The 27848-nt window shown below is 31.3% G+C and overlaps 1 protein-coding gene across 8 annotated transcripts in view; it reads left to right on the top strand.

Annotated features, from left to right (window-relative positions):
- Positions 1-27848, top strand: part of Fam172a (family with sequence similarity 172 member A) — a 487335-nt gene that overhangs the window by 266747 nt on the left and 192740 nt on the right. For all 8 annotated transcript variants that reach the window (XM_058574617.1, XM_058574621.1, XM_046428568.2 and 5 more), the window contains one exon: positions 5953-6072. In XM_058574617.1, coding sequence (XP_058430600.1) covers positions 5953-6072 — 120 coding nt within the window. The remainder of the gene's footprint in view (positions 1-5952; positions 6073-27848) is intronic.

Below are 27848 nucleotides of genomic sequence, written 5' to 3'. Positions count from 1 at the left end.
AAGCATTAACTGTTAACATATTATGATGCATTTAGATTTTCCTAACGGGGAAGCTTAAATTTTATTAATGTGAATATAATCATCAGTTTACTTTTTGGAAATGTTCAGGAGTGCAATGGAGCACAGTTTTGTAATTTATACACATATAAAGAATACAACCAACTCTACCTTCCATGCTAGGTCACACCTTTTTTGTGTGACAGTATGACCCAATCACAAAGTATTTGGCACCACATCTATAAAAGATGGGTATAATTATTTGTTTAGCCATCTCCTTTTAAACTAACTCTTTTAAATTGTTGGTTTACATTTTATATTTAAACAGATTAAAAGGCAATGTTTTAGTCAATTCAATATTGCAACCATTTGTTAACAACACTTTTAACACAAATGATTTTAAAGGATAGATGATGTAGTATTAAGTTCAGACATGTGAAATAGAAAGACCAGCTTGCAATCTAGCAAGCTATAGGACCTTGAGGAAATCAGTCTTTATAAATTGGGATATTTAAAGCATTCTTGTCTTAAAGTCATTGAGAGAAAGCAGTTATGAAAGAAAGCACATGGCCAGTTCAAGTGGATAGTGTTCTGGGCGAGAGATGGTTATAGCTTGAATTTATACACATATAAATATTTGTGTTCAGTGGTTGTTATATTTTGTTGGGCTTTTGTTTTTGTTTTTTAATGACAGACTTTCACTGTGTTGCCCAAGATGGTCTCACACTTCTGGGTTTAAGTAATCCTGCTGCCTCAGACTTAAGTAGCTGGGACTACAGGCATGCACCACCATACCCAGCTTTTATTTGTATACATGTTTATATTTGACATTTACATGTGACATAACTGAAATTAGTGACAGCTATGTATTAGTTCAAAGTCACAAATGTTACACTTGTTCGTATAGAAATTTTGTGCTTGCCAGTATAGTTACAGGAAGATTTACATGAAATAAAAGTAATCTTAAATTTTTCATTTTAAAATTGGGTATTTTAAAAATCTTTGTGTTTTCAGTTTACTGAAGTGAATTTTAAGTTTAAAGTATATATCATAAGAGTATTCATTTTATATCTTTCTAGCAACAGGTTAGCTGAAGAAAAATCTGTCAAATTTGGCAGTAGTTCAGAAAATATGTGAACCTGTCACAGTAAGCAGTCTCAAAGGGCGAAATGCATTACAGGAGCTAATTAACCTTAGAAAATAATTACACAAATATGCAAATGTTGTTTAGATAATTCCATGTGTTATCAGCACAGGTAGTCCATCATAAATGCAGACCTTGCAATGCCTAGGTAGTAGAATCTGGCATGGTCGATAAGGCTTTGGTTACTCATCACTTCTGTTTGGCATTTAAGGATTAATGGTGGCAAGAGTACACCAGGAAATTCAACCTGTACTCTTAATATAGCAGAATTCCATAGTGTAAATATCCTATAAAGTCTGCCACCAGCAAAATCTAATTAATGGATTTACTTCTTGCTTTTTCCGTGTACTTTATACGTTTGCATATTCTCAAATCATCCAACTTGAATCAAGTTACTCAATACAAAATGCATTATAATGTGAAATTTATGGAGAAACGTGTACAATTTAGTGTATTTGCATTTCTGTAATTGAAGCATATTAGGAAGCCTTTACTATTGAAATCTGTTTAATCTCAGAATACACTATTGATAATATATACACTCTGGATTATAGTTTATAAATATATAATGATTGTGCACACAGTGTGGACTGTGGGTTGGAATGACACAAATTTGCCTTGGTATAGCATCACTTCATTTATAAAATTGAGATTTTAGTTTGTAATATTTGTAATGTAACACTCCAGAATTATACATTTAATTGACTCTAATTAATTCCTGTGCTTAACTGAAGAATTTTTTAAATCCTAAAATATGGGGATCTCTCTCTCTCTCTCTCTCAAATACTATCGATAGTAAAAAAACCTTGGGAAAGAGAGCCAAACTGTTTATAGCTAAGATTTATCTCCTTTATTACCTGTTTTTTAAAGTAATATTTTGAATAAAACTCTGTCACTAATTCTTCAAGAATGGAGTCAACCTTCTTTTGATGATTCAGGATCACTGTTGTCCCTGTCAGTTATTGTGCTTTAAATACAGTACTGCCCTTACCTTGCTCAGTGATAATACTCATAGTCTCAGACTGTATGTGCTCTTTGAATTTTTTATAGTTTTTCTATTTCTTAAGTTACTTTGCCTCTTGTAAATTGTAGTGGACTTTATACCTTCATATCTAAAAAATTCTAAAGACCATGCTCAGATGCTAATTCTCTCCAAGGAGTCATCAATAATTAGAATAGTATTTTTGACTTTTTGTTGTTTATATTTTTATTATGAAAAGCATTACTTTGTAGATATATAGATGGTTCAGAAAAGTGTAAAGAAGTTATAAAGAGAAATATTTATAATCCTATAGTCCATAAATAGTATATCTGCTTTTAATAGTTTTGTTTACTTCTTTTGAAATGTCTTTTTTAAAGCTATCTTATATAGTGAAAATTATACTACATATAAAATCAAATGAGCTCCATGCATTATATGTTAAATTCATCAAATAGGTAAATACTATATCCTTAGACTGATAAACTATAATTTATTTAACTACTTCTCCATTATCAAATATTTAAGCTTCATTCAAATTTTTGCTGCTATAAATGAGAAAGTGATGAATATCTTTGAGCATCAGTCTTTTGCCATTTCCAGATTAGTAGAAACTAGATTCATTTTCGTGTTTAAATACTCCTTTTTTCTTTTTTTGTAAACATACTCCATAATATTTTGTCCACATTATTGTTGTCAGTAACACTAACATTGTTAGTTGTTATTGAGTGATGATAGCATGCTTTGTATTTATAGTTGGAATCCAAAAAATAATGTCTTCAGGTTACTTATATTTTATAAAAGGAAGAAGAAATAACCTGAAAGATTAAAAATAAATGAGACAAAAAAAACAATGAAATGGTATAGGATTCAATTTAATCTCCCATGACTGATAGAACAACTGGTAAGTAATCTTGAACAAACATATTTTGCAGTAGTTTTAAATGTGACATGATACTAACACAGGTCAGTTATAAGATTTTGTGGGTCAAGTTAAACCCTTGTCACTTCTGCACAAGATTCTAATCTTCAGTTAACTTGACATTTCCCAGGAAGACTGATAAGGAGATGTTTTAAGTTGGGTTTCCCAGTTTAATGAATTTTGAAATGGAGATTTGTATGCAAGAAGTTTGTTCAGGAATTTTCTTGCGATTACCTCCTATTAGGAAGTGGGGAAAAAAATAGAATGAGCAGAAGTTGCAGTAGTCACAACAAAAGTCTAAGCTTAGAAAATGTATCTATAAGGTCAGGTTTCATTACATAGCCCCAGTACAATTACTGATAAGCTCTTTCTGCATTCTCCAGTGTTTGTATAATAAATTTTGTGATCGTTTCATATGAATATATAGAAATGTGTTAAGTATGTATGGTCATTTAAAAGAATAGCTGTAAAGAATACATTTCTGTAACAGCCACCACAGTCAAGAAATGGAACCTTGGAAGCCACCAACAGTCACAACTATTTTCCAGTCACAACTCATTTTTCCTTAGCTGATTTTTATGATACTGATTTTTATGATAACCATTTTCCTACTTTTTAAGTTTATGAAAGGTAATTAACAAAGTCTAAAAAATCACTACTACTGTTTCTTTCTAATTATTATTTTTTCATTCATATTATACACACATCTTAGGTATGGGTAATTTCATATTTATGTTACTAATATTTATCTTTAAAGTATATTTGTATTTTCATATATGACTGTAAAGTTATAGGTAATCAGCTTGAAGAGAAATATTGGGTTTTTATTGTTAATTATTACATTGATATTTAATGAGCAAGAAGACAAAGCTATTAGCTTCAAGAATTTGATAATCTTAACAAGCAATCACAGCATAGATCCTTTACTGCACTAATGGGAAGCACACGCAAGATGTTGTTAGAGAATGTTGTCTAACCTTGGGGTGACATTGAATACTTTCTAGATACCTCAGTTGGGGACCAAAGACAAGTAGGATTTGTACAAATAGGTGAAGGTAGTAGGTAAATTGAGGGTAGAGCTCAAGGGTCACTTCCCAATCAAAGGAAATAGTCCAGAAACAAGAAGAGTATGGCACAACTAGGGTTACTGCAATTTCCTCCTTGCAATTGGTACACAGAGAGTGATCCCTGTTTTCTCTCAGAAGGCAAATGATTTCTTTTAGTTACTGCATTTTGCAGGACAATGGTGAGAGATTCTGTACTAGAGATAGATGGATACCAGATGATGAAGTGCCTTGGATATCATACCAAGGAATATAAATTTCATCTTGAAGGCAATGAGAAAACTTAAGAATTAAACAGGAATTGACTGACTTGGCAACATGATTGTATTTGCATTTTGGGGAAGGAATTTTGGGGAAAAGAATGGAATTCTTTCTACAGAGTTAAAGCAATCCTAGAAACAGAAAAACTGGGATAGAGATTGTGTAGTCATTCACTTGTGAAGTTTTATGAGAAAAGTGGACAGATTTAAGAGACAGTTGGAGACAGAGTCAACAGGATTTTGATTAAATGAGGATTTTGAGGGAGAGAGAAGTAAAAAATTATGCTCAAGTTTCACTTGGATACAAGGAACAGATAATATCACAGGTTTGGAGAATAAGTTTTAGTATAATGTTGGATTGGTTGAGTTTGAAGTTTCTATGGGCCTTCCAAAAGGAAATGATTAGTAAGCAGTTGTCTTTGTGAATGTGGAAAGAAATCTAGGGTAGAGATTGATATTATGAAACAATAGCTTAATAAGTTATTGTAAAATTCCTAAGTTGAAAAATTTGTCTTGATTTTGGAATCCATGACATCATACATTCTTAGGAAATTAGTCTGTTACTGTTAAAGCATCTAAGAAATAATTGTACAAAACATTTTCTTGATGTTTAGTTCTTAGCAGTTTATTTTTTTATCAGTATTATTTAGTTTTTTAATTTTTATTGTTTTAGTTTTTACATTATCTAGGTTTTAGCTTTAGCCATAATATGTATCAACAGTAGAAATAAATACATCGAAGTGAAGTTACTCAAGAATTTTTCAAATTTTGAGCAATATATATATAGATTTATTAGGATTTAGCTAATTAGAAAGAAATGTGGAAACTATGTTTATATATTGATGTTTCTTACAGTTCTATAAATAAAATATATATAAATGTGGCTGCATAACCAATGTGATCCTGCAATCTGTACACGTGGGAATAATAAGAATTCATACCCCATTTGAATCAAATGTATGATATATGATATGTCAAGATCAATGTAATGTTTTGAGCAACTAATAAATTTCTGAGGTTTAAAAAAATTAAATAAATATACACTTTTACAAACAAACAAAAAAAAAGAAAATGCTTTTAGAAAAAAAATGTTTTTAATAAATTCAATAGAAAATATCCATTGTTCATTTTTCTCCTTATTTTCAGCTTAGTTATTTATAATCTTATCAATCAAATAATTTAGATATAGGTATACTGCAAACATTGCCAGATGTAAGTATAGGAACATAGCTAAATATTTAGTGTTATGTTCTTTGAATCATAAAATCACTATAACTGTCAGCTAATAATTCTAATGTACTTAGATGTGTTTTAATATCTCAGGTATACCTGGATTGTTCCCCCTAAAAATTCAGTTTATTTTAAATAATTTGTTTCAGAGTTAAGCTTAGCAATAAAATACTAATAGTTTTAATACTAATTTATTAATTAGCATTTATTAATTTAAATAAATTTATTAATTTAAATTTTCAGTGTAGTTCTTTTGTTATTGTTTTAAATGCACTATAACCATTTTATGTCTTACATGTATGCAAACATATAATTAAATTATTGATTACTGTGATAGTAATTTGTTTTCTTTGTAGGAGAATGGTTCTCCTGAAGAACATGCCATCTATGTTTGGGACCATTTCATAGCCCAGTCTGCAGCTGAGAATGTATTTTTTGTTGCTCACAGCTATGGAGGACTTGCTTTTGTTGAACTGGTAAGTGCACATTTAATTGTATTTTTAATTTTTAATTCCCATTATCCTTAAAGTTTTATTTCCTGTATTCCCTTTTTCAGTATCATTATTTTAACTTATTATATAAAGGATGAGAGTAGATATCTTGAGTAAACAAATTTGTGATATTTATGAAGAGTATAAAAGTTTAAGATGACAGAGATTTTCAGTTTAACCAGAATCTCTTTACCTATTCCTTATTTACATATATTTTTTAAATTTCTATATTGTAGTCCCAGTTTCTACACATTTCATATTTATATCTCCTGTTTTTTATGTGTTCCACTGAAGCTTATATTTTCTGTAAAGTATATAAAACTGGGAATATTTTGATTTTTCACTGACATTTTATCTCTATTATTTAGTACTTGATACTTGGTCAGGATTTATATAATTAATACTAAAACTACCAGAAAAATTCCATTAATATGATTCTAACTAGAATGCATTGCTTGGCCTTGCATTTCAAAAAAAATTTGTATTTAAAAATAATTGGACTTTTCGAGTTCATGTGTAAAATTATGTGTACATGAGAGAAAAAGCTACTAAAATTTCTGAATTTTGTCTTTATTATATGCAGTATCACAAGCAGCATAATCTTATGCCAGTGTGGCAATTGTGATATAATCAATACTAAAGAAGCACTAATGAAGAATTTGTGCCTCCATGTCCATACTCCCTTATGTCAAGAAGATACCATTACTATAATAAAATGATTAGTGTGATAAAAGTACATCTGATAATTTTAAATCCAAATGGATTAAAGCAAACATTAAAAGTAGGCACAATATCAATTGTCTAATTTTTGTGTTTCTAGACTTTGGTGAGTATTTCTGTATGTCATGGAAACTAAATAAATTCTCATGGACTTTTCTACTGCTTTATGCATTATTGCTTCTTTGGATGATGTAGATTTAAAACTGATGGTGACTTCTGACACTTGAGAATGCTTTAGCCTACATAAATCTACAAATTCTTAAGCTATTTTAAGATCAATAAGTAAATTAAATCACTTATTTCTTTAATTTACTTCAGTTTTTAGGGATTATTTTCAAGTAATTTTCTCTGCTAAAATTATTTATTCATATATAACAGATATCTTAAGTTAGCTCTTTAGCACATTAATGTGATATATTTTTAAAAATATAAATGTTACTTTTCAAAGAATTCCTTCCAACACCTACAGATACATAATTATACAGACATAGATGCAGATAGCTTATTTTTTCTCTATAAGCCATTAAATTACTTTAAACAAACTTTTTGGACTTGTAGAGTGACTTAAAATATGTGAGAACCTGAAACATTCATCAAATTTCAGATTTCTGTGAGAAATAGAGTCCTTTTTATTTTTCTGCCTTTAATTTATAAAAACCTTTATCATACCAAATTTGGAATTTAAGTGTATTTTGGACCATTTTAAAAATGAACTTAAGATGCCAGGGTTGACAGATGACCAGTATGTCAGTCCTGTTTTGCCTGTCCTTCTTGTCACACACTGGTGGATATTTCTCCACTTTTGTTCCACTTTAATATAAAGCACACAGATGTTTCAGAACAAGACTTGACTTCTGACCTTGAGGCTATTAGGGTCAGGGTCCTCAGGGCCTGTGAAATTATCACAAGCTGAGCTAAAGTTTTTCTCCATCACAGGAAGTAACCAGTAAGTAAGAAGTTAAAAAGGAGCTTTGTCAGAGAGACAAGATGGTCTCAGTAAGGGTCAGCTTCTGTAGTCTGCTATCTCTGCAGGAGGCACATGCTTGGGAGGAGGAATATAATATAACCACTGGCACATCACATATCTGTCAGGCAACACTAGGGCTGAGAAGTCTATTTAATGTAATATACCTTGTTTAGTTTTTAAAATATGAATGGCAATTATCTCAACTTCATATATATGCTACTTTTTGAGAAATAAGTGATTGTAGTATGTAATAGAGGTATACAGATGGTGGCAACTGAAGAAAGAGTGCTTCCTGACCTAATAAAATGGATCCTCTAAGCAAATAACATTGTATACTGATGAGTTTAACCTTAATATTTTACAAACTCGATGAAAATATTTAAGTTCATTATGTTTCTTTTTTAAAAGGCTTTTTAAAAAGCATTGTTAAAGAAACCAAATACTGAAATGCTTTTAAACCTTTTGCTTTTGCTAAAACTAAATAATTTCTTTCATATTCTAATATTCTTAGGGAAAAGTCATGGTGTTTAAAATGTTAACAAATATTTATTCTCTCTGGATTTTTCAATAGAATATATGAAATTATTTTACATGGATTCAAAATTTTAACATAGCTTTACAAGAAAGTGAACTGTGAAGATTAATATATAAATCATAAATTATTAATTAGTTTTTTATCTCAATAGTGCATTTTATTTATATATATATACATACATATACATATGTGTGTGTGTGTGTGTGTGTGTGTATATATATCATACATCAGAAACTTTGGATTCCAGTAAGTTTAAATTTTTTCTTTGTTTTTTCAGTGCTAGCCATCAAACTCAGGGCCTTGTGTGGTTCTCTCTTTTTCTCTCTCTTGCTCTTAGTTTGCAGCATTATGTGTGAATGTATCATTTTTCTACCACTTATTTTATACCTGCTGTAATTATTAACCATAATTAGAATGTACCAGATTCATCTGGAAGACAACTATATAAACAAGTTCACTGGGGTGTTGTTTTGTTTGTTTGTTTGTATTTTTTCTGTGCTGAAGATCAGATCCAGGGCTTCACACATGGTAGGCAAGGCATTGTGACATTAAGCTGCATCCCAGCCCTTTTTAAATTTTTTATTTTGAGACAGGGTCTCACCAAGTTGCCCAAACTGGCCACTAACTTTTGATCCTCCCACCTCAGCCTTTAGAGGTGTTTCAGACTTGCACCATCGTGCCTTGCTCACATTCTTCTTTAGGTCATGAATGTCAGAAAAAGTTATTTTAATGTAAACTGTGTGACAAGTACAGTTTCACCAATAAATGCAATTACTTTTAGTACTTATTGTTTGACTAACAGGTACCAGTCAGGACTCAGGATGAAATGCATCTTGACATCCGCTAATAGAAAACTGTGTATAATTGTTGGTTAAAATTAAATGTGCTGCTAATAGATATCTGAAGATAAACTACTTTTAAATTATTGAGCTTTCATATTATACTAGTTATTGTTTATTAAAACTGAGAACATTGATTATTTCCTATGTTAAAATGTTGACTTTCTCCTGTAAAAGATGTTATTTTCAAAACCAATGCTCATTTTTGGGAGTAAATCTTGGACTCTAAACAGATCTAACTTCATGAACACAATTTACAGTTTGTGAGAAAAATTATACTAAAAAACTACCTTTCTCTGCTTTTGCTTACATCGTATAGTAACAATTCACATTTCTAATTTGCTAAATTTTCTATGATTCTAGTAAAAATTAGTATTGATAAAACTGTTCTTATATCTCTCACAGAGTTCAGTCACTACAAATGTAAGTATTTAGTTTATGAACTGATAATGAATGTTTGAAAGCAATCACTTTGCAGTTATCAGTTCTACATATTTAAAGTGTTGCCAATATTTAAATTTACAATTATTAAATGATCATTTCTGTCTTAGAAAATTTATTTTATAACTTGTGGAATTAGTAATCATAATTAGAATGTACCTACCAGATTCATTTGAAAGACATCTACAAATAATGGATCTTACTTTTGTCTTATTAGCTGTTAAAACTTAAGGCTGTTTTTAAAAATTAACTGTCATTTTAAAACAAGGCAATATTTGACCTTTTTCATTATTTCTTCTCCATCACTTTAATAAAGTGATTCATTGCTTCTATTATTAGCCGTTTCAGAGTGTTTTGTTCTTGTCTTTCCAAGTGATGATCAGTTTGGCAAAATGAAGTAACCTTAAATTTTTCCTTTTTTGAAAATGAACTGGTTTTCCTTGTCAGTACCCAGTCACCAATCTCTGCTCACCTTACCATATCAATAAATCAATTTGCATTCAGATTTCATTCCTTAAATAAATGTGCTCATATTTTTTGTAAAACATATTAAATATTTTATTAAATGTTTCACTAGTTTATTGAATACTCTGAGCTGATTAAAAAAATCATTATCTTTCTTATTATTTATGTTTCCTTTCCCATGTTATTAGTGGTATGTTCACAACCACCATTAAAAACATCACTTAGAAATGCGTGAAAACAGCTTCTTTTGAAAGTGTCTCTACCCACTTTTGATTTTGGTTTCTCCATGCTTGTCAGCACTTGATTGGCATCTCACTTGCATGTGAATTAAGGAATGAAGGGAACTCTATTTTCCTGCCATTGTTCCATGCTGGGCTCCCTGGCCTCCAGGCAGCCTAAGCTGCCCTTGAGCAGCTGATAGAGGACTAGTTTTTGGAGGAGCTATGTGAGGACACTCAACCTCAGTCTACTTTCAGTAGATCTTTTTAAATTGCCTAGAGCATGATTTAGAATTACACTGAATAAAAGGTAGAATAAAACTAAAGTTATCTTTTACCTTTAGAGATATCAATTAACTATAACCTTAAAGAAGTAATAATTTATTTTGTCCATAAAGAACAAAGTAAATTGGACATTTGTAAAATGTCTGCTTAATGTGATCAATGGGAATACCTAAAAGTTAGAGTGCTGGGAATCAAGAATTGAGGGGAGGTAAAATGAGAGAAGATAAGTCACAGAAAAATTGAGTCAAAATAGTATCAAAAAAATTCAGGCTGAAAACACTCTTACAAGCCTACTTTAAAATCTAGGTAAAAAAAATCTGAAAAATAAGGTGTCATTTCAGTAAAAACTACAAAAAATCCTAATTAGTTTGTTTTTAAGTTGTTTTGTGTGTGTGTGTGTCTATCTTGACTTGCCCAAATGATCTAGAAACAACTTACGAATAGATCTAATATTGTCCCCAAATTTCAGAACACAAGATATTACAATCTAAATAGTTAAATATCCTACAGTTACTTCACCAGTAACTTTTATTAATACATTTATTAGTTCTACCTCCTCTCCATTTAAATATTGATTGATTTGGAAGTTCTGCCTGATCAATTCTCTCACATTAGACAGTGTTATTGTTTTTGCTCTGATATAAGTCTCTTTAATCTTCAACTCACTCTTCTAAGTATAGTCTTTTCAATAAAAGAGGAAAACTATTAAAACTAAAATTATATCTTCATAATATGGTATGGCAGTCTATGGAATAAGCCCAGAAGACTTTACATTTCATTCCACCCATTAGTTTAATGTTAACTTTAATTTAATCATTAGCTTATTTTGGTATGTTTTCATTTTTTAAACTTTTTTTTAGATGTAACTTACTTATCTTTATTGATATGGAGATATAATAGAGAGTTTTTAAAGCTAATAGAGATACAATTCACATACCATAAACTTCGTCCTTTAAAGTGTATAATCCAGTGGTTTTAGCATATTTATGAAGTTATACAACCATAAGCCATGTCTAATTTAGATAGTACCCCAAAGTTGGAGAATACTAGATATTTTAACATGAGTCATCTTAAATATCTGCCTCAAGTGTTTCTGTTACTTGAGATAATTTTTTGAATCTAGATATTCTGTTGTCCCAGAACTGTTTGTTGAAAAGACTATTATTTCCCTTCTGATTTGTCTTAACACCCTTGTCAAAATTAGCTAAATATAAATGAAAGGGGGTTTTATTGAACTCTGAATTCTATTCCATTGATACATATGCCTGTCCTCATGTCAGTACCACATTACTTGCTAATTATAACTTTGTAGTGGGTTTTAAAATTAGAAAGTGATTGAACTTTGTCCTTTTCATGTTTGCTTTGATACTAAAGGCCCCTTGCATTTCCATATGAATTTTATGATCGATTTATTAATTTCTGTAAAAAAGTAGAAGGAAAAGTATTTTGATTGGGATTGATTAAATTTGTAGATCCATTTGGGATTATTGCTATCTTAATCATATTCTTTTTCAATCCATGAACATGGGTTTTTTTTTTCCATTTATTTAGGTCTTTTCAAAAATGCTTTGCAGATTTTAGTAGACAATTCTAAGCACAATTTTTCATATCTCTGGTTGTATACAAATTAGAGTCACACCATTAGTTTCTTCATCCATGTATTTAGGATAATAATTTCCATCTCATTCCACTGTATTTCCTACCCCCATTCCCTACTCGCTTCAACTCCCTCCCCTTTGCACTATCTAGAATTTTTCTATTCTTCCCATGCTCTCCCCACCAACCCCATTATGAGTCAGCATCCTTATCTCAGAGAAAATATTCAGCTTTTGGTTTACCATATTTTCTTTATCCGTTCATCAACTGAAGGACATCTAAGGTTGGCCCCATAGTTTAGTTATTGAAGTCTTACACATTTTTATAAAATTTATTCCTAAGTATTTTTTGTGTTGTTATTCTATGTGAAATTGTTTTCTTAATTTTATTTTCACATTGTTCATTACTAATGTATAGAAAAATGATTGATCTTATATATAGATCATGTATCCTATAACCTGAATTCATTTGTTAGTTCAAATCGTTTTATTTGTGAATTCCTTAGAATTTTCCTAGTTCAAGACCATATCATTTATAAATATAAATATTTTACATATTTCTTTAAAATCTGGATGCGCTATTTATTCATTTATTTTTGCCTGTTTGCCCTGACTGAAAAGAACCTCCTGTGCAAGATTGAATAAAAGTTATACTAAACTATAAAACTATAAAAGTTACAGTGGCTACAGTGAACGCTCTTGTTTTTGATCTTAAGGGGAAAGAATGAAGTGTTTCACCATTAAGTATGATGTTGGCTATGATTTTTTTCCATATTTGATGTATTATTTCCCATAAGAACTTAGTATGCTCTTAATGCTTCAGTCACACCAAGATCAGATTATTGAGAAGGCCGCTGAAATGGAGAAAAACTTCAATAATCTTTAATGAAGATCTTTTTGTACAATAAGTGATTCATGCTATTCCATTGGAATTACCTTTGGAAGAGACTTTTTCTATACCTACATAGACAGTCTACATCCAGTCCTTAATGTCCTCCCTGCATCTGAATAGCTGAGAGATTGGTCACTGTATGTCTCTGTTCAACAGAGACAACCAGGAAACCAAGGAACCTGGTAAAATTAGCATAATATTCATTAAGGAGAATTCAGAGAAATTGACATATTAATTTTGTTAAATATAAATTATTACATAAGAAGTATTTCTTTTTTATTTGTTTTATAGAAGGTCTTGATGAGATTTTGTACTTTACTGCAAATGTGAGGGTATGATTGACTTTTGTAAACCTTAGGAGTGTAGGAAAACATTTTAATTAATTAATGACCTATGTTTACTGTTCTATAGCCTTATGATAATCACTTGTAAGCTCTCCCACAAATAAAATTTCCAACTATATTTAAAGACCTATGATTTGACATCTGACATTAAAAGGGATTTTTAAAGAACAAAAATTTTGTGATCAATGCTATTTAACTTCTATCTTAGAAATTAACACCCCATCCTTATTAAATAATTTACTCAAATTAACTGAGGAGAACTAGGTAAACTTAGACTCAAAGCATACTGGATCCATGTTAAGGTAAAGCTTATAGGAATGAGGACGGAAACAAGATCTAGGCAAAGGTCTCATTACTAGAGTTCAGAATGGTTTCAGGAGGAGCAAATTCAGCTACCTAGCTATATAGATTGGCAGGTAAGCTGTTACTAGGTAGAGTCTGTTACTATAGAGTTTGGTAACTCAATTTAAATAAGGGGGTGTAATCTGGTTACAGGGAACTGAAAATTGAGGTATTTGGTGGTAAGTGAGCAAACAGTGTGGTAGTTGGTTCTAAAAGTATATCTTCTCCCACCATACCTCACCTCACTACCTTATAGGAAAAGAAGAAAATATTATAGGATCTGGCACCAGAGAAGGATAGCAAAGTAGGTCTAAGTATTTACCCCTTTACCTAATAGTTCAGAAATGGAATCCTCTCCAAAGAAAGAAAGAGGCAATAGGAGTAGTAGGCATGAAAATCAGGAGCATTTGGAATACTGCATCAGGGAAGAATTCCAATTATGTGGCTTAGGTCAGAATTTAATGGAATAGAATACTGCATGTCATTCTTATACCTAGGACTTATTCTCGATACACTCCTTATCTGGTTCTGTGTCAATGAAGATGGGGAGGAAGTGCTATCCTTTTTCCTTCTATGGTGGCCACGATGATCATATTATGGATCCAAAACTTTCCTAGTGCTCAAAGACTATTAAAGCAATACTTAGCCAAGTGCGGTAGAGAACACCTGTAATCCCAATGGCTTGGGAGTCTGAGGCAGGAGGGTCACAAGTTCAAAACTAGCCTCAGCAACTTAGCAAGGCTCTTGGCATCTTAGTGAGACCCTGTGTACACTGTCTCCTAATAAAAAGGACTAGGAATGTAGCTTAGTGTTTAAACACCCCTGGGTTCAATCCTTGGTACCAAAAAACAAAACAGACAAACAAACAAAAAGTAATATTATTCTAGGCCTCTATAACCTTTATTTTTATAATTGCAAATTTTTAAGCCCATGTCCATATCAGTGTTCTCTCACCTCAAATTTTTTTGTTTCTGGTTTTCAACACTGTTTTTCGTTTGTTTGTTTGTTTGTTTTAGTGATGGAGATTTACTCAGTGCCTAAATATGCTAAACATGTATTCTATCACTGAGCTATACACAGCTTCAATACTTTATTCATTAAATGAATTTAGATCACAATAAAGTAACTTGAACCACATAAATTTGACTTTGTATAAATTATTTCTTGGAATTAAGATTGAATATTATGCCCTCAAGACAAGAAATGGTTTATAAAATTGCTGTTAAAGATATTAATTTATTTGTTTGAACTTGCCCACTCTGTACAAGTACTGTGGAAACACTGAAATACATGCTCCTTGGCCTCAAGAAAGTTATAGTCTAAACAAACATATTTAAACAAAGATATTAAGATAGAAGAATAATTTTGAAATGGGATAACAGCAAAGAGGCCATTATGATAGCTTCCTCAGTATAAAAATTCATACAACAAATCTGTCTTGCAGAAAGCAACAAAAATAATTGTTTCTGTGAATATATTGATATGCACTTTTTGTCAGAACAATATAATGCATTTTTGCTTTTTCTTCTGAAAACCCTGGTCCATGGTTACTTTTCCATTTCAGTGATTATTCTCAGTTTAAGTCCCTTGTTCAGTGTCCTACTTCATAGATGTCTTTTGTTTGAAGTCACCTGAGAATTCTTTTTTTAACTAGAGATAATTAATAACAAATCCATTATTTTTGTTGGTTTTTACCATGCTTTCTAGCATGGCTAGATATATAATAAATATATACTCAAGAAATAGCTGTTGATCCTAAATTTATATGCAAATAATTTTCACAACCAGATCTCAGATGGTGCTATATTGGATCATAATCAAGAAAGTAGGACCTGAGTATTCATATAGAGCCACAGAATAGATTAATAAGATGGAACACGAGAACAAAGTTGATCACTTAGGATTTAAAAAATGGTGATATTTAGAGTTACTATGCTTTAATAGAGAAGGGGTACAGTGTCTTCCCCTGAATGTTTGGACACTTGGAACAAGTATTAATGGAAAGCTTAGTAAATTGCTGAGGGCCATTGCTAAGTAAGAATGACGCATGGCATGACCCAGGTCATTTGCAGTGTCATTGCATGTAAGGTGACCTTGCTCAAGGACCAGGTCGGATCCGGGTTTAGGACAATCCGGGTTTGGGGCGGTTTCAGGTTTAAGGTGTACCCTGCTGGGAATAGGGCGTATCCTGCTGCCCCTTTCACGCCTGTTCGTTGAGTTCTAGTTGAGTTCTCCTGGGATTCAGAGAGTATTTTGGGATTTTGCCCAGAACGTGATTGGGTCCCAGAACGTGAATTCCCCCAGAACGTGTTTGCAGAGTGCCGGTGTGAGTTCGGGAATAAAGAATTGCTGTTTGAATCTACAAGGCTGTGAGTGGCTCGTGATTTTGTGCCCAGCCAGACTGTGGCAGTAAATATCGGAATTCAACCAAGAAGTTATTGAAATCTCTTATCAGGGAAAGTAGCCAAACCTATCCCTAACCCCAAACTTCAGTTAGGTTTTCTACGATTAAATTAAATACGTTAAATTTCAAATTTTCTAGAATCTGATTTTCCTATTTAAATACTTGTTAGTTAGTTTAGGCTGCTATAACAAAAATACTGTGGACTGTGACTTAAACAACAAACATGAAGGAAAGGTGCTGGCAGATTCTACCTCTGGTGAAAGCCATTTCTGTCGTGTAGATAATCACCTTCTTTCTGTATTCTCACATGGCAGGGATGAGAGGCCAGTTATCTAGTCTCTTCTTCTTGTAAGAACACTAATCTCATCATAGGGGCTTGAATCTCATGACCTCATTTTAACCTAAGGGGAGGGGTTCTGCCTTCTGGTACTATTACATTAGGGCTAGGGTTTCAACATATGTATTTGGGGGAAATACAAATGTGCAATCCATAGCTTAACTACTTCACATGTATGCATTCATTCCATCCCAACAGCCCCAGAAGTCTTAATTTGTCCCAGCAGTACCTCAGTCTAAAGTTCAGAGACTCATCTAATTATCTAAATTAAATATAGTAAGACTCAAAGTATGATTCATTCTGTGGTAAAATTCCTTTCTAGCTGTAAACCTGTGAAAGCAAACAAGTTATATGCTTCCAAAATACAAAGTTGAATCTGCATAGGATAAATATTCCCATTCCCAAAGGGAGAAATAGAAGAAAAGCAATGGGTGATAGGTACCAAGGAAGTCCAAAATCTATTAAGACAAATCTCATGCGATCTTAAGACTTAGGCAAAATCTATGGCTGCATTCTCTGACCTCTAGGCCTACTGGGACAGCAATGTCACCTGCAAGATATTTTAATGCCTCTGCTCTCTGCTGGGGCCCTCTCCATGTCTTTCTTTTTTTCTTTTTTCGCAAGGCAGGGGTCCTGCTTCTAGGGTTCTGGCAATTAGAACTATTGCTCCCATGATTTCTATTGGAGACCATTTGCCATGATAAAACCTACATGGTCTCTGAATTGCCTTCAAAGCCATTCTTTCCTTTTGTTCAACTTTGCAGCTAAATAGAATTATTATGACATCCTGTAGAGTATAAGAAGTGTGACAGCCTTCCTTCATTCCCTCCCATTTCCTCCTTCAGTTCAAATTGGATGTTTTCTTGCTGGAGCAACTAATTAAATCATGGTTTGTATCCATACTACTCTCTTTATCAGATGTTTGCTCAGCCACACCTTTAGTGCTTTTTTCAGAACATCTTTCTCATTTTTTTACGTAATGGATGGGCTGTGAATTTTCAAAGTCTGTAAATTCCTCGTCCTTTTTGCTTAACAATGCCTCCTGCGTTTCTCCTCATCTCTCATTTCACTCTAAGCTCAAGAGTACCCAAGCTAATCCTCCAACACTTAGAAATCTCAGTTCAAAACCCAATTTCTTTGCTCATAAGTTCTACTTTACACAAAACACTAGAACACAAACACAATTCTTGCCACTTTAACTCAAGGATTGCTTTTCCCTTTATTGTCCAATAACATGTTCCTCATTTCCATTTGAGACCTCATCAGACTTGCCCTTAGCCATATTTCTGTCAACATCTGTACATGATTATTTAGGTATTTTCTGAGAAGCTAGAAATTTTCTTAATATCTCTCTTTTCTTTCTGAGTCCTCACCTTATTGCCTTTAGGTATTGGGAACATTGGTATTTCTAGTGCACATTTAGAAACTCTTCTAGCACTTACTGTTTACACAACTCAAGCTCCACTTTTTCACATTTAGCCTTTGTTACAGTAGCACTCCATTTATTGATACCAATTTCTGTTAGTCTGGTCTGCTATAACAAATGTACCATTGTCTGGGTGACTTCAGTAGCATATTTATTTTTCACAGTTCTAGAGAGTAGGAAGTCCTAGATCAGGGTCTTGGCATGATCAAGTTCTGGTGAGGACCTTCTTTCTGGTTTGCAACTGGTCATATTTTTGTGTTCTCAAGTCATGGAGTGGGAGAGACCTAGTCTCTCCCTCTTCTTGTAAGGACACTAATCCCATCAGGGAGGTTCTTTCCTCGTGATATCATCTAAACCTAATTACCTCCCAAAGGTCTGACTTCCTAATTCCAACTGATTTGGAGGTTAGAGTTTTAATATAGGAATTTGCAGGGAAGGGAGAACACCAACATGAAATCTGTAAGATTAGTGTATTCAGATTTCTTCTTAGTTTTCTATATCTTATATAATTTTCATTATAAAAAAAGAACATTAGTGTACAAATAAAAGTTTGCTATTCAGCATTTCAGTGACAGTTTTATAATTGAATTAAGCAATTAAAAAGTATTCTCACTTTTACTGTGACTAGTTTATGCCTAGATATTTGTATATCTTGATGTTTAACTTGTAACATCTCATCTGTAAATTTCTTTACTCCATTGATCAGACATCTTTATTAGAAGAAAAACCTTATGTTTATCTTTCAAAAGGAGAGCCTCTGGACAGAAAGACAAAACATATTTAATTTTCTCTGACAATAGAAATTTCCAATTCTGGCTTCTTTGCCATTATAAGGTATCAAGTAATGATTTATTATTATAAAGTTTGATTTTCTATAAGTTTCTAACAGCCCATCTGCCATGACAAAAAAGCTTTGACTTTCTCTGTAAGGTGATGCCTTATAAATTGTAATAGTAAAATAATGTACATCAGTGGCCTTCATATTGCTCCTGTTGTATTACTGTTCAGTTTACCCCAGAAAAATCCCAGGTTGCAATAATGCTAATAGTGTAATGAAAGTTGCTATTATAGGTTCAGCCTCAAATTTTCAGGCATTTATCCAAATATATATATATATATATACACACACACACACATATACACACAATCTAAATGTCAAATATGTAGTAATATATTAGATATCCTTATCGTATTATATTTTCCTATATTCATATATGAATATACCACCAGTGAAATTCTACATCATGTACAGCCACAAGAATGGGATTCTAATTAGAATAAGTTATATTCCATGTATGTATAATATATTAAAATAACTCTATTGTCTTGATCATGCTGTATAATCTTTTTGATGCCCTTGAAGATTTGGTTTGCTACTATTTTATTGAGAATTTGGTGTTTGTGTTCATCATGGATATTTATCTGTAGGTTGCTTTTTTACATGTGTCTTTGACTGGTTTTGTTATCAAGTAATGTTGGCTTTGTAGCATTTTGGCAGCATTCCCTCCTTTTCAATTTTCTGGAATGGCTTGAGAAGACTTGTTAGTTCCTTAAATGTTTGGTAGAATTCAGCATTGAATCAGCCAGGTCCTAAACTTTGATTTGATTCGGACTTTTTGTTACTGCTTTAATTACTTGACTCATTATTGGGTTGTTTAGATTGTCTATTTCTTCTTGATTCAATCTTGGTAGGTTGTATGTATCCAGGAAATTATAGGTTGCTTCTGGGTTTTTCAATTTGTTAGTACACAAATATCCACATAGTTTCTTATGATCCTTTGTATTTCTGTGGAATCAGTTATAATGTCTTTTTCAGTCTCTGATTTTATTTATTAGAATCTTCTCTCCTTTTTTTTCTTAGTCTATGTAGAGATTATCAATTTCTTTTGCAAAAAAAAAAATCAACTGTTCATTTTATTGATCTTTTGTATTGTCTGTTCAGTTTCTATTTTATTATTTCTGCTTTGATCTTTACATTTCCATTTTCCCCCTGCTGTTAATTTTGGTTTTGATTTGCCCTTGCCCTTCTAACTATAGTGACTTTTGTCTTTAAAAAAAACTTTCTAGCTTTTCACATATATTAGGGTGAAATTCTATATTTCTCCATTGAAATTACATGACAATTAGGCTTTCAACTACAGAAGGAAAAAATATGGACAATTTTAAATATCAGACAATCCCTAAATCATTTATATTTAAATTTTGAAAATGTTTTGATATGTTTTTCTGGAAATTTAATTTTAGCCTAAAAATTGAAAACACTTTATAAAGATCTAGAAAGCAAATGAGATGCCTTGGTCCCCTGCTTGACTTTTCTTTGTAGCTTATTTCTTGCTGGACGTAGCTGTCTTCTACTACTTATTCTAGTACTCTTCTAATAATAGAATTAATTTTTAAAGTTTGAATGGAACATTATCTTCTGTCGGTGTTTGCTGTTTCATGTTATCTGTATTTGTAAGTTACCTCTGTAAGTAATAGTTATGTGAGATAGTACCTACTAATAACTAGGCATTATTTTTTGGACTTTATAAATATTAACTCATATAATCCTTAAACAGCCCAATGATGTAGGTATTATTATTATCCTCAGTTACATATGAGGAAATTAATGCACAGGAAATATTAAGTAGTTTACATAAGATTATATAATTAATAAGTGATGGACCCAGAATTTAAACCCAGGCTTTCTGGTTCAAAAGCCCATGCTCACAATCATTAAGCTATATTACCACTCAAAAAAGAACACTTAGTTACAATGTAGTAGATCTGGTCATTAAACAGTACTTAGCAATACAACCTAAGCTTGACTCTATAGTGAAAGTGTTATAACCCCTGTTTTACAGATGAAGGACTTAGAAATCTTGAGGAAATTATGCAAGGTTGCACAAGAGTCAGAGCCAGGATCAAAATCCAAATCAGCCTGGTCTCAGAATCAGTAATTTAACCAGGACTCACATTGTCTTCTGATATTTTTTCAACTGCATTGGGTAAATGTCCAGTAAGATAGGATATTTTTAATTAGTGAGGGCACTTTCCATTTTAAAAAATTCTACCTTCCTGAGCATGGTGGCCTATGGTTATAATCCCAGTGAGTTGGGAAACTGAGGCAGTAGGATTGCAAGGCCAGCCTGGGCAACTTAGCAAGACCTGTCTCAAAGTAAAAAATGAAAAGGGCTGGGGATGAGCTTAATGATAAAGTCTCCCTAGGGTCAACTCTTGGTGTGAAAAAAATAAAGAAAACAAAATTGCTTAACACAACAGTTTTTGGTAAACTAACCATTGTACCTGTTATGTACTTTTCAAATTGATGATGTACTTTTAAAAGTGAGAAGTACATATAATGTGCAGATTTAGATCAAGAAGAATAGAATTTTATTTGGTACCTATCGCAATGTCAGCATATCAATATTAGATGATAACATCTAAAAATGCTTAATTTTTCCTCTACATATTGGAGAAAATACAATGATTTATATATTATAACAGAAAGTGAAACCATAGTTACTTGATCCTTTGTATTTTACTTACTATGAATTGAAATTTACGTTTCACTGTGAATATCAAACTACTCGAAATTCTTATATTTGAAATTAAAATTGGAAAAAAGGAAACATTTGGAGTCCCTATAATTAAGGCACTTTATGATAACAAGTACTTGAAATGCTATGAGTATTTTACTACTTTGATTTTTAATCTCTCTATTTTCCCCATGTAAAATAGTAAAGTTTTTATAAAGCTTTAAGTCTAAGTAAAGAGAATCAAACATTTTAATGACATATTTAATTTTATCCTAGAAGAAAAACTTATTAGAGCCTTATAAATGTAAAAAGAACTACAATTGTGAAAAAGAAAAAAAATAAATTTTGCTTATCCTACATAGTTCCATATTTATTTCTGTTGCCTAAACAAACCAGTGTTTTAAAATGTCTGTATCCTTTTAACAACTAGATAAATGACTTCAGGTAGTGAATTTTATAACAGAAGACTTACTTTCATGTCGTATATAATGTTTTACCTAGGAAAATTAATACTAGATAAGATACATAGTAGCAACAAGAAGAAACATATTTATTTTTAATATTAGAAATATTTGCTGCATACCTGATACAAAAATGAATCTACAACCAAATTTTCAAATCTAAAATATCAGAGACAATTAAGGTAAATGTATGAATATGTATTTACAGAGTTTTTGCTTGGGAGTATCTATATTATAGTTGCTGGCATTATAATTCCTAATTCCTATTTTAAATGTTATTTTAGAATTTTTAACTTTTGAAAGCCTTTTTAAAATGTAAAATTCTTAATAAAAGATGGTTTACAAAACAAATACTAAAAAGTATTTAGGGAAGAATCTTGCATTTGGCGGTTTCTTTGAAGACCTGAGAATGTAACATTTCTTATATAGCCTTAAAAATTACCTGATCTGCTTTCAAACCATTTCACAGGAACAGTTGGTGTACTAGCTGTCTCTTACATTGTTTGGATTTTAGAATGATTTGGGGAGACAGAGACGTTAACTTTAAAAGGAAATTGTTTTCTATATCAATCAATAATGTAACCACCATAGAAAATAATCTTTGCTAATAGCATTCATTTTTAGTTGAGAATAATGACTAACTTTACATCTTGAATTATTTCTCCTATAAGATTTTTATTTTATTCTTTATTCAAAAGCTACCTGAGATAGTATGTGCTCTTTTTGGATTTTTATTTCCTGTTCATGAATACAAACATACTTAAAATTTAACCTTCTGAAATGTCAGCAAAATTCATCTATGCCAAGAAATTTCAAGAAATCAGAATTTTATTTGCTATCTTACAAGTAATACTGAGTGTTTCTCCCATGATATTTTTCCCCCTTTGATATACTCCAGATCCCAAGAAGAGTTTTTAACTAGCTATTAAAAAACAACCCATTTTAAGAATTTGCAGGAAGTATGAGATATTCATCAGTATATATTTACTCTCTGAAGCTGATATAGCTGTGAGGTTCTTTTAGATTCAATTGATCTATTGCGCATGTCCCCTCCCTAGGTTGCAGGACGTGATGCTATTTGCATAAGGCCCTGGGCAAGGTTCTTTCTTGCATTGATTGGCCTGTCCAAGGCAGCCTGATGTGTTCTTGCATTGATCATTTTGTCTTTTCTTGGGATACACTGTTATACTGAGTTCATCTAAAACATTCTAGGGAGAAGGTAAAACTTTACTGCAGATATTTCAATTTTATTCAGATGTTCCTTTGAGTATAGGCCCTTTTTGTGAGAAAAGTATTGCGCTTTTTTTTTAACCAATTTGGATGTTTCTGCAGTTTGAGTGTACTGTAGACTAGATTGTATTTGAAAAAGCTATGTTAAAGAAAATTGCCAGAGTATATGCCACTTATCTTGTGCTATTTTTGTTTTTCAAACAGTGTATTTTGATTCCAGCTTGAAACCATTTCCTTTAAAGATCTCCTATACCTAGACATAAACTAAAATTACTGGTGTTTGCAGTAGGTAACTACTTGCGTTAGTTTCAGTGGGGTGTACATTGATCGCTTTATATGTTTAAGAAAATAAAGCGTCTTATTTGTTTCATTATGAAACAGTGGTCCAGTATGACTTGCCTGGGCTATTCATCATTACTAATAATGTTAATGTGAATCATATAAACTTGTCAGATCTGGAAATGATTAAAGATCTATTATTAATTATGGGTGTGATATATTTTACATTATAACTTTATGAAAGTAGTGTATTGTTTGTTGACAATAGAAACCTAAGTTTAAGGATTAAGTCTTCAACCTTATCTGGAAGAAATTGAGCAATGAACGTTTTATTGCTTAGCACTCTTATTGGCAAGTCCTTAAATCAACATTCATATTGTCTGCCAAAAATCATATTTGCCTACACAGCTAATTATCAAGAAAATGCCTATTACCTCCAACCTGTTTACTACATAGTGAGGAATTGATGAGACAATGTAAGATTTTGTCAATATGCAAGGCAATTTCCTTCTCCAGACCAGCTTTCTTTTTTATCAGAACCTATGTGAATTTATAAGCAGCTTAATTTTGGCAAAGATTTAGAAATGTGTCATGGCTGAATTTGATTATTGTACTGTTGGTGATTAAACTCTGCTATGACTATTCCTTAGTTTTAGAAAGTATATTTAGTAATACTACAAATCAGGATATTTTTGTGTATGCTTCTTTATTTTTATTAAACAGGTTTCTATTTCTGAATATTGTCAAATTATAAAAATTATATTTAATAAAAAATGTTATCAATTATTTCTCTTAGTGGTATCACTAGTATCACTCAGTGTATTATAAACCATAATTAATAATTCTGTTTGTAAAATTTGATGCTAAAATATTAGAGATAATATTTCTTTTGTTTACTTAATAAATACTAGAATTAATCCTCTAAAATTAAACCTAGAGTGAATTAAATATTTATTCTACAAGGACAGTAACCATTTCAAATGGTTGGATAATGTGATTTATGTGATTTAAAGTGTCCTGTAAAAGTTATAACATTAAAGAGATATACATGACCTATGTGAAATTTATTCAGCTAGTGTTCATAAGTAGATTTATTATTAATACAAATGACATATTAAGAAATACAAGCTTATGTTGAAAACTTAGGTTTGCAGGTGATTGGAGTTTAAATAGAATATCTGAAATTTTTGATCATTTTTGTTGTAGTCAAAAATATGAAAAAAATCACGAAATTATCCTCTGATGATTTAGTATGACTTTTGTAGTTTTAGGGAAAAATAATATGAAAAATGCCAATGAAAAAGGCATATAAAAGTTTTAAGTGGAAAACTTCTTCAAGTACTTAAAAACAGCTCTTTAAAACTGAATCCCATCTAAGGAAACATGGATATTACATTGCAACTTTAATTCAGTGTGTCTCAACTTGGTACAAGTATAGCTCTCTGAAATGTAATTGTATACTGTTTGTACATTTTTCTCAAACTAAAATGGAATGTACATCATATTGCATAATTCACTTGTTTCTGGTGGTTAAATTTGCATATCTGAATGAGTGTGTATATGTGTTAAGCTTTTGCTAGATATAGAATTAGCTCATGAGTGGAAGAGACTTTTTACCTCAAAAGTGAGAAGTGTCTATATTTCACAGCAATCCATGGGCAAACAAGCTAATTCAGGTAATGGAAAGTGTTTTTCCTTAGCTACGCGAAGAACCATTGATTGCATATAACCTACAAGCACATGTTGCTACAGAAGATTCACTGAAAACCCCTTTAAGACTTAACACAAGCCCCAATATCAGTAACCAAGAGCAACTATACATAGATATAAATACATGCTTAAGGTAGACAAACCTGCCATCTAGTTTAGTCAAAAGTACTGTGCTTCCTTTGCCAAAATTTATACCACATGTTCAGCTTTTTGAACCCAAACTGAAAAACTGCAATTCAGTATTTGGTGGAAAAAAATTAACTTGGCCTTTATATAATTATCAGAATGCAGTACACTGCCTGCTCTTTTATTACTGTTCAGGTAATACCCAGGACTTCAGACCAGTAAAGCTCTTTCTCCAGAACTCTCCCATGCAGTGGTGTGGAGATCTCTGTTGGAAGTATGTTCACTGTCCTCTGACGCAATGTAGTACATTTCTGGGGAAGCTGGGAGCCTTTGCTGTGAGGTACTAGCAGGCATGAAGATGGAGACTTAGCCACAAGTAAAAACTTGTCCAGTTAAATCCATTGTTTTGTTCCCAATTCTAATGAAGAATCAAGGAATTGCCAAAAAGCTTTCAAGCTAATGGATTTTCAAATATAGGAATTTTTAAATCATACAAGGAAGGACACAATGATTTCAGTCCTGTTCTCATTGTTTCTCTTTGACAAATCATCATTTAGATTGTTGATTTCTAGAAGCTACCATGTTTCTGGTTATGGCATATTTGCATCTTGGTTTCTAATTACACCATGATAACTTTTTTATAAAAATCATTAATTATATATTAAAATGTATTACTTTATATAATCTCAAAAGATATAGTTGTATTTGTTTAACAAGTGAAATAAAATTTGGTATTTCATCATGAAGAATGAGCTTGTAAATTTTCTATTACTCTGTATGATATTATGTGTCTCTGTTTAAAACTTGAGTTTTAACTTTGATTTTTAACTCAGCATATATAAAAGTTTCAATTTTATAAAGATAATAAAATTTAAACATAGATCATTAAAAAGGATGTACTTTGCTTTATGCCAAAATATTTCTGAGAAATAAATATGTAAATTTAAAATTATAGAATTTCTTAATGATAAGTAATTTACTAATTTTTCTTACTCTTCTTTACCTCCCGCCTGAAGGTAATATGTGAGCACTTATTTCCTATTGGTAAATATGAATGGCTGTAAATTACATTTAAGATTTGTTGCTAAAGAAATAATAAAGAAATAACACTGGCTTTATGTTCTATTCTTTCTAGATTTTAATAATATGAAATCATTCCTGAAAATATAGTATAGTTTTATCATCTTAAGAAAATGTTTTCAATTTAATAAGTCTTGTCAATTAAAGTTTTATTATGCTCAATCATTTTATTTATAGATATCATCGTATCTACATATATATATACACATATATATCTACATATTATATATATATATATATATATATATATAAACTTACTGAATGAGCTTTACAGATACATACTTGAAGAGATTTTTTTTTACTTGTTAGATTTTTGGATGAATAGATATATGTTAAGGAAATAGCTTCATTTGAGGTTATTTATCTTTTAAAAATACTCTTTCTGCTTCTAAGAACGTTATAAGAATCTTACCATTTGTAGCTATTTAGAACACACATCAAAAAGCTATTTGAACATTTTTATGAAAGTTTTAGGTAAAATTGAAAGCACACTTTTAAAAAGTTATCTTTGGTGTCTACATACATGTATTTCCAAATTGATTATTGTACTGTTTTATCTGAGATGGTCTAGAAAGAGATCAAATATAATCATGGGCATATTAATAGTGATAACAGTACCTAGATTATGAACGTTTTTTATTTCTCCTTGAGCTTTGAGGAATGATGAGTTTTGAACCACTGTTTCTATCCAGCTATATATAAACCTTACTTCACAGTCTTTATCCTCCTAATCCTGTATCTTTTTCATGCAACAGGCGTGGACCTGCTTACTTTTCCCTTTTTCTACTAGAAAAAATCTGGCCATGGATATTTATTCAGACATTCACCAAATCAACACATATAGAAATGTTCTGGGTTCAGTCACAAAAATTCTGATTTTTTATCTCCAAAAATGGTAACTTTTCTTAATGATGTTCTATCTCTGCCTTTTGAATTACCTTCTTTTTTTTTTTCATAGTGGATCTTTTGGCAATTTCATTTTGGCAAGTTCTGAGATGAGTTTAGAAATCTTCTATCACTTTACACCTCCACTAGTAACAAATAATCATTAGATAATCTATAGTTTAATTAAAGATGAAAACTATAAGTATCCAGGAAAACAAAAATTCATGAAGCTGTTAAAGAATGTGGCAACTTCCTATATGTAATGTTTTAACCTATTTAAGAGTTGCAGGAATTTACTTGGTGTTTAGTGTCAAGTACTATAGCATGTTGTACAAGTATTCTACCATTAAAAAAAATAAATAAGGACTCATGATTAGAAATAGATTTAACTTCTCACAGTCAACTAAGATGATTCCTGTTATTAATGATATGGAATAAAATTCCATTTCCTGTTTAGATTTTTATGAGAAATCTCATTTTTAATGCAACAATATGTATATTAATTCAGTTAATATGAACATAAATTTGTTCATCCTTGTTTCACTTCCTTCTGAAAATTACCAAAATGGTGTTACAAGCAAGAAGGTTCATTATTTTTCTTTAATTACCTGATTTTTGATAGTCCTACCAAAGTTAAACTTCTAAAAAAAATTAATTTACAC

Source organism: Marmota monax, unplaced genomic scaffold (genome assembly GCF_021218885.2).
Source record: "Marmota monax isolate L192 unplaced genomic scaffold, Marmota_monax_Labrador192_F-V1.1 WCK01_AAM20220418_F8-fsc00018, whole genome shotgun sequence".
Classification (NCBI taxonomy): Eukaryota; Metazoa; Chordata; class Mammalia; order Rodentia; family Sciuridae; genus Marmota; species Marmota monax.
The sequence above is the reverse complement of the archived record's forward strand: the minus strand, read 5'-3'. Positions and strand labels throughout refer to the sequence as shown.